The 8,617-nt window shown below is 43.5% G+C and overlaps 1 protein-coding gene across 1 annotated transcript in view; it reads left to right on the top strand.

Moving 5' to 3' along the window:
* Positions 1-8,617, top strand: part of FAT4 (FAT atypical cadherin 4) — a gene marked incomplete at its 5' end in the record, with an annotated part of 131,502 nt that overhangs the window by 1,220 nt on the left and 121,665 nt on the right. The window contains 1 exon segment of the mRNA XM_009071562.1: positions 1-3,922. This exon segment is cut by the window's left edge and continues 8 nt beyond it. Within this exon segment, the coding sequence (XP_009069810.1) occupies positions 1-3,922 (3,922 nt within the window).

Below are 8,617 nucleotides of genomic sequence, written 5' to 3'. Positions count from 1 at the left end.
TTCCCCCGACGGGGCGGTGGCAGCTCCTGTGAGCCGCTCCTCGGTAGCCAGCCTTGTCATCTTTGTGAATGACATTAATGACCACCCACCCGTTTTTGGGCAGTCGGTCTACAGGGTGAACATCAGTGAGGAGGTGCCCCTGGGCAGTTACGTGCGGGGCCTGAGTGCCACGGACCGTGACTCTGGCCTTAATGCCAACCTCAAATACAGCATTGTCTCAGGCAATGAGCTTGGCTGGTTTCGCATCAGTGAGCACAGTGGGCTGGTCACCACAGCTGGCCCCGAGGGTGGCACTGCTGGACATGCTGCAGGCACATCCATCTCCAGCAGGCTGGACCGGGAGACTGCTTCTCAGGTGGTGCTCAACATCAGTGCCCGTGACCAGGGGGTGCAGCCCAAGTTCTCCTATGCACAGCTGGTAGTGACCATCCTGGATGTCAATGACAACAAACCTCGCTTCAGTCAACCTGAGGGCTACCAGGTGTCCCTGGCTGAAAACTCCCCATCAGGAACTGAGCTGCTGGTGCTGAGTGCCACTGATGGGGACCTGGGGGACAATGGGACTGTCAGATTCTCCCTGCAGGAAGCTGAGCCGGCACTGGCAGCAGTTGGCCCCTCCTCAGTGATCCCTCGTCGGATTTTTCGCTTGGATCCAGTTTCAGGCAAGCTCAGCACCATCTCGCAGCTGGACCGGGAGGAGCAGTCTCACTTCTCCCTGCAGGTCCTGGCCACTGATTTAGGCTCTCCTCCCCTTTCTTCAATAGCCCGAGTTAACGTGACCATCCTGGATGTGAATGACAATAGCCCTGTGTTTTACCCCGTTCAGTATTTTGCCCATATCCAAGAGAATGAGCCAGTGGGGACCTATGTGACCACTGTGTCTGCCACAGACCCTGATCTAGGACCCAATGGGACAGTCAAGTACAGCATCTCAGCTGGAGATACTTCCAGGTTTCAGGTCCACGGCCACACAGGGGTCATCACAACAAAAATAGCCCTTGACAGGGAGGAGAAAACTGCTTACCAATTGCAGATTGTGGCCACTGATGGTGGCCATCTTCAGTCGCAAAACCAAGCCATTGTCACCATCACTGTCTTGGACACCCAGGACAATCCACCTGTTTTCAGCCAGGGCACATACAGTTTTGTTGTCTTTGAAAATGTTGCCCTGGGTTACCATGTAGGTACTGTTTTTGCTTCCACCATGGACCTTAACACCAACATCAGTTACCTTATTACAACAGGTGACCAAAGGGGTGTGTTTGCGATCAACAAAGCGACTGGACAGATCACCACAGCCAGTATTATTGACAGGGAGGAGCAAGCATTTTACCAGCTGAAGGCGGTTGCTAGTGGTGGGGCGATAACTGGTGATGCTACGGTCAATATAACTGTCAAAGATTTAAATGACAATTCCCCACACTTTATTCATGCGGTGGAAAGTGTAAATGTGGTTGAAAACTGGAAAGCTGGGCATACCATATTCCAGGCCAAAGCTCTTGATCCTGATGAAGGTGTTAATGGCATGGTCCTTTACAGCCTTAAGCAAAACCCAAAGGGCTTGTTTTCTATCAATGAACAAACTGGTGCTATAAGCTTAATGGGGCCACTTGACATAAATGCTGGGTCTTACCAGGTTGAAATCCTGGCCTCAGATATGGGAGTGCCACAGCTGTCCTCTAATTTTATCCTGACTGTCTCTGTCCATGATGTAAATGATAACCCTCCTGTGTTTGACCAGCTTTCCTATGAAATTACTATTTTGGAGTCAGAGCCTGTGAATTCCAGGTTCTTTAAGGTACAGGCTTCTGACAAAGACTCGGGAGTGAATGGTGAAATAGCTTATAGTATAATTGAAGGAAATGCTGGGGATGCCTTTGGCATATTCCCAGATGGTCAGCTGTATATAAAAAGTGAACTGGACCGTGAACTTCAGGAAAGATATGTTTTACTGGTTGTTGCCTCTGATAGAGCAGTAGAACCACTCAATGCTACTGTGAATGTTACTGTCATTCTGGAGGATGTAAATGATAACAGGCCCCTGTTCAACAGTACCAACTATGTGTTTTATTTTGAAGAGGAGCAGAGAGGTGGATCCTATGTAGGTAAAATAAATGCTGTAGATAAAGACTTTGGGACAAACGGTGAGGTCAGGTATTCATTTGAGCATATGCAGCCAGATTTTGAGCTGAACACGGTAACTGGGGAAATTAGAAGCACTCACCAGTTTGACAGAGAAGCTCTTATGAGACAGAGGGGAGCTGCAGTATTTAGTCTCACGGTAATAGCAACAGATCAAGGGTTGCCAAAGCCTCTAAAGGATCAGGCAACTGTACAGATCTACATGAAAGACATCAATGACAATGCCCCCAAGTTTCTGAAAGATCTCTATCAAGCCACTATATCAGAATCAGCAGTAAATTTGACTCAGGTTCTGAGAGTTTCTGCCTCAGATGTTGATGAAGGGGTTAATGGATTGATTCACTACTCTGTGATCAAGGGTAATGAAGAAAACCAGTTTGCAGTAGATAGTAGCACAGGCCAAGTGACCTTAGTAGGCAAACTAGATCATGAGGCTACTGCATCATATTCTCTTATCATCCAAGCAGTAGACTCTGGAGCTGTTTCCCTAAGTTCAACTTGCATGTTGAGTATTGATGTATTGGATGAAAATGACAACAGTCCTTCCTTCCCTAAATCGACCTTGTTAGTGGATGTCTTGGAAAATATGAGGGTTGGTGAACTTGTGTCGTCTGTCACTGCCACTGATTCTGATTCAGGTGACAATGCTGATCTCCACTACAGTATTACAGGGACGAACAATCACGGGACCTTTAGCATCAGTCCCAACACCGGTAGTATTTTCCTTGCAAAGAAACTAGACTTTGAGACACAATCTCTGTATAAGCTAAATATAACAGCAAAAGACCAAGGAAGGCCACCACGGTCATCTACAATGTCAGTGGTAATACATGTTAGGGATTTCAATGATAATCCTCCCAATTTTCCTCCAGGAGACATCTTTAAATCGATTGTTGAGAACGTTCCTGTTGGTAGCTCTGTCATTTCTCTGACTGCTCATGATCCAGATGCGGATATTAATGGGAAGCTAATGTATGCAATCATCCAACAGATGCCAAGGGGTAATCATTTCCGTATAGATGAAGTGAGAGGAACAATATTCACCAATGCTGAAATAGATCGTGAGTTTGCTAATCTCTTTGAGTTAACAGTCAAAGCCACCGATCAGGCTGTTCCTGTGGAGACCAGGCGGTTTGCTCTGAAGAATGTGACCATTTTGGTGACAGATCAAAATGACAATGTTCCTGTGTTCATATCACAAAACGCCCTTGCAGCCGACCCTTCGGTTGTGATCGGCTCCATCCTAACAACGATCATTGCTGCGGATCCTGATGAGGGCGCCAACGGAGAAGTGGAATATGAAATAGTCAATGGAGATACCGAAACCTTCATCGTGGATCGCTATAGTGGAGATCTAAGAGTTGCATCAGCTTTGGTGCCTTCTCAGCTCATCTACAATCTCATAGTTTCTGCCACAGATCTTGGCCCTGAGAGGAGAAAATCCACGACTGAGATGACTATAATTCTGCAGGGAGTTGATGGGCCTGTTTTCACTCAGCCAAAATACATAACCATCGTAAAGGAAGGTGAACCCATTGGGACAAACGTGATCTCTATTGAGGCGGCGAGTCCGCGGGGCTCTGAGGCTCAGGTGGAATATTACATCGTGTCCGTGCGATGCGAAGATAAGAGTCTTGGGCGTCTCTTCACCATTGGGCGCCATACTGGGGTCATCCAGACTGCTGCCATTTTGGACAGGGAGCAAGGAGCACGTCTCTACTTGGTGGATGTTTATGCCATTGAGAAGTCGTCTGTTTTGCCCCGCACGCAACGAGCAGAGGTAAAGCTTTTATTCAGTAATTATTTCCCTGTTTGCTTTTGAAATGAGCCATGTTGGGTGTTTATTGTTGGCTGCTGTACAGATGGTCACATACAGCAGAAGACCTTCAAGTGAAGTTTGCTGATTCATTAGTTAAAGATAACCTTTCAGTGAGTAGACCTCAAGCTGGTTTCCTCAAAGCTGCTTCTAGAAATTTGGGAGAGTCCTAGGTGTAGTGCTTAAATTTGGCTACAGTCTCGGTCAAATGCATTTTAGGTACTATATATTTCAGGTGCTAAAAGCTTTAATTGTGGGCATTTGGAGTTTTGATGCCTTCTCATTTGAGCAGCTGTTCATTACTTTAAGTGTTTATATTCCTGTGTGAATTAAAACAATCTCTTCCACTGCAGCCTTCATGTCAGTTTTGGACATGAGAACTGACTGGTAGGGAATTGCTCTCTGAACAGCTTACCTAGTGTCTCCAGTCTTGGATGTTCTTGCCATCCCTGCCTGCCTTTGTCCCTGAGACGACAGGTCTCCTCATGCACCTCCAATTTAGGTTGCTTTTTTACCTAACTCACTGATGAGTATGAAAACTGTCTTGTTTCTGTTCTTGGATGTGACAGGTGGTAAAAGCATAACATTTCAGCTGGCAGCTTTCCGTATCACGTAGCCATTTGCCTTGACTGAAGGGTGTCTAAATGTTCTCTGCCTGACTAACTTGAAAAGCAAAGGGTGGAAAACAGGTTCGAAGCATAATCTGTGAAGTACAAATGTTTTATTTGCTCTGCCTTGTAACTGAGTCTTTTTTTCCTGCTGTCTTCTGTGGGAATTCTGAGAAGCCTGATGTGAAAGGGAGTCTTGTGTTTGTTTTATGTTGCACCATGTCCTGGCACTGCCTTCTGCACCTCACCATAAACCATTTAACTTACCTTTCCTGGAAGTTTGGGGCTGGCTCTGCTGAGTTGGTCAACCAGCAGAGGATGCTGGTAGTGTGTTGTGGTTCAGTCATTTCTATTTGGATCATAATCCTTCAACTTTGACTCTGAGTGAAGAATTTCTTGACTGGGGAAGGACTCATAGGAGGCTGAATCCTATGGTTGCAGTAGTCTTGCATATTGTAAAAGTATTTTATACAAGTGTTTGCAGGGCAGGGGGGAGAACAACCATTGAAACTTTAAACAAATTTTATGTTGTTGCGTACAAACCACTTCTGAAATCAAAAGCAAATGTTTTATTCTGTAAAGAGCATTGAGAGGCATAATTGAGAGCTAGGATTTCCTATTACTGGTTGTATCTTTATAGCTTCTAAAATGCATCTTCTCCCAAATGTAATTAGCTTACTGTGATTCTTTAGCAATGTATTATAAATTATAATCAGCTATGAACTTAAAAAAGCATAACCATATGCACTCTTTGTCTTGACTGATTGGATTTCTCTGGCATGGCTTTTGCTGTCCAACCCTTGAACAGGAACTACTACAGTGACATTCTTTGTGCAAGATGACTGTCAGTGGGTGCTGGATAAGCAATGCAGCTTTTTTCCATGTTTCTTTTGGATGGCAACTTTTGGGGGGGTTGCTCTGACATATGCAATGCACATATTTTGGTCTTAGAGTTTGCTATCAATCTTACTGCATAAAAAGTTAGCCTGTGCCCAAGTATGTGAACAACCCACCTTTAAGCACACTCAGGCTCTAGTCTGTGTGCATCAGATGTGTAATTCAGAAGGATTGGTTTATTACAGTCCTGGTTTTTAAAGTGTGGTATTTAGGGTGGCATAACCAAAACACTGACAAGGGGTGATGAATGTGTGTGAACCTGTAGAATATCTAAAGCCATAAAACTGAAGAGTTCTTTTGTCCATAATATCTTCAAGTTTTTGTTGGTATATACATGGCAAGGTGAAGGCTGAGAAGTAAGTTGTAAAGCATCAATCCAGCTGTACAGACAAAGCCTAATAGGTCTGGTACCTCTATACCTAACAGCTTTCTGCACACACAACCTGGATATAAGTTTTGTTTATTTTCTGTTTGGTTTTGTTTGTTGGGTCTGGTTCCGATTTTTATTTTTTTTTGGTGGGGAAAAAACATGTTTATTGTGTATTTTCTTTCTTCCTTCTCTTATGAAGGGTATGTGGTATTTTGTGTCTGAGTATGGTTAAAGAGAAGGGGAAAAACTGTAATAGGATATGCTTAAGACCATCTACATGATTCTTCTTCACTGCCTGCTCTGCTTTCTGCCCTGATGCCAGACATTATCTTAATTGCTCTGTGGCATGCGACTGAGCCACTGAGCACGCCGAGCCACCCAGTGTTAAACGTGCTGTCTGAGACTGGTGAAGAGAGCAGTGGTAGTAAGAAAGTTAATCGAGCTTTTGTCTAACATAGACTTTAGGAATGGGTTTGGGTGACAGATACCTGGTGTGAAATAGAGATATTTACAGCTCTGAAACAGTGATTAGGCTTTGTCTTGCCAGCAGGCAGTATAAAAGAAGAGCAGGCTTGCATGAAGCCACTTGCTTTAGAAGGGAATTAAGCCTTGTCCTTGGGAAATGGTGTGATTTATTTTTTTCCCTAAATTCTGTCACTATTTATCTTTTTTTAAAAGGAATATATTGAAATGATCCACCTAGTGCTCTAACTGAAAAAGTCTCTTTCCAGTGTTTCTTTTTTAGTTTTTCATCTACCCCCAGGGTTTCCCCTGTAAGATCAGGCTACAGATCCACTGACTGCACAGCTCCCAGGGTTGTGCTTTCTGAACAGAGGGTCCAAGGGCAACCCAACCCAAAACAGCTGACATGCCTTGAAACTGAAGGGTTATTTGCAGTAAAGCAACAGCAAAAAGTTTAGGAAACAAAGGAGTTTGTTTACAATTTGTGGCTTGGTTTAGTTTTTTAGCACTAGCTTTCATCTTGTGTATGTTTCTGTGCTTGTTATTACTATATGGAGGGAAAAGTGGAGGGGGAGTGCCTGCAAAATGCAACCCAAAACAGCTGACATGCCTTGAAACTGAAGGGTTATTTGCAGTAAAGCAACAGCAAAAAGTTTAGGAAACAAAGGAGTTTGTTTACAATTTGTGGCTTGGTTTAGTTTTTTAGCACTAGCTTTCATCTTGTGTATGTTTCTGTGCTTGTTATTACTATATGGAGGGAAAAGTGGAGGGGGAGTGCCTGCAAAATGCAAGTAGTGAGGTAAAGCTTTTTTCAAGTACCAAATATTTGAGAATTCTAAGGAAACCCCAAATGCTTATTCCACTGTATTTTGCAACTAAATGAGGTAATTTTGGGTAGTAATTATTGAAATGGAAAGCTTTTTTAAATTTTTATATTGGACTTTTATCCTATTTCTGTGTAATCTACAGTTGCAAGCCAGATGATTTGGTATTGTATGAACGTGTTTTGTGATCAGTCTGAGTTTTTCCCCCTCTTGTATTATTCATTAGGCGTTGCACTATTGATTTCAGATTAAAAAAACCCCATAATGTAGGTGTCCTGAAGGGAGCACTTTTGTTTGCCATGTTATACCTTTGTGTGTTCTGGAAAAATCACTTTCATGAAATGCCTAACTCCTTTCTTTTGGCTCTCCAGCATAACTTCTCTTTTCACCTCTTCAGGCAGGGCTGAGAGTTTCGCCACCATGATTTTATATTAAATATAGAATAACTAATGCCTGTTGGCATCACTTGCACAATGCATGACTTTACTCAGCCCTGCCTCCCAAAACAATGATCCTGTGCTGTGGGATATTTTGGGTGGTCGTATGTTGTACCCTGTTTTGTGTCTGGCAGCAATAATAGAAACCCAGGGACAATACCTCATCTTCTGTGCTGTGTTAGTAAGGATTAAATGGAATTAGACAGGATCTCTAGTTTGCATGTTTAACCCTTCAGTGGACAGCTTCCTTGAAAGGAGCTGTGGGTTTACTAGGAGACAGTGCTCCCTATATTTGTCATATATAGTGACATATGTATCATGTATGCCAAATGAGAGAGTAATAATTTGGGAGGTGAACTGCTGGTTCAGTTAAACATCTTTCATATGCTTTAAGTAGGTTAATAGTTTCCAAGGAAGGGAGAAGAAGGACATATATGAGGAAAGTATATAAACTTTAAATGAAAGATTTTGTCATGTATGGATTTGAAAATGGATGTATTTGGAGAGGCAGATCAGTGATCCTAGTAGTGGTTTTTTTACCTGTGAATGTTGGTAGCTTCTCAAAAGAGGGGAGATTGTCTTCATTTTCAGACAGAGAAACATGAGCCACTGAGTTTTCTTTTGCACTTGTATGTTCATAGCCACATCTTGTGCTACAGTTCATGACTGACACTACTGGGAAGCTTGGGCTTCCAAACTGGGGAAGTGTTCATTCTTTATTCCGGCAAGATGTGAGGATTTTGGACGATGCATACTGCTGGCTTTATAAAGATCTGGAAATTAATGAAGACAAGCAGAATGAATGGCCCTGGCCTCCTGGAAAGGAAGTCATAGGACATTTCACCTTGACTCAATGTGAACTGCAGCCATGGCCATAAGCCCATGATTGCATGATGTAACTACTGGAGCTTTCTGTTTCAGCTCAGTACAGGTACTGTGGCTGAGCTAGCTCTGTGTCACTCCTGCACCCTGCATGTCCTCACTGGACCTTAGATTGAGATGGAGGTACTCAAAACCTGTCTCCTTCACTGCAGGTTTATGGGACAGAGCTCCAAAAACCT

This window comes from Acanthisitta chloris, unplaced genomic scaffold (assembly GCF_000695815.1).
Source record: "Acanthisitta chloris isolate BGI_N310 unplaced genomic scaffold, ASM69581v1 scaffold8010, whole genome shotgun sequence".
Taxonomy (NCBI): domain Eukaryota; kingdom Metazoa; phylum Chordata; class Aves; order Passeriformes; family Acanthisittidae; genus Acanthisitta; species Acanthisitta chloris.
Note: the sequence above shows the minus strand (reverse complement) of the source record. Positions and strands in the feature narration are given on the sequence as shown.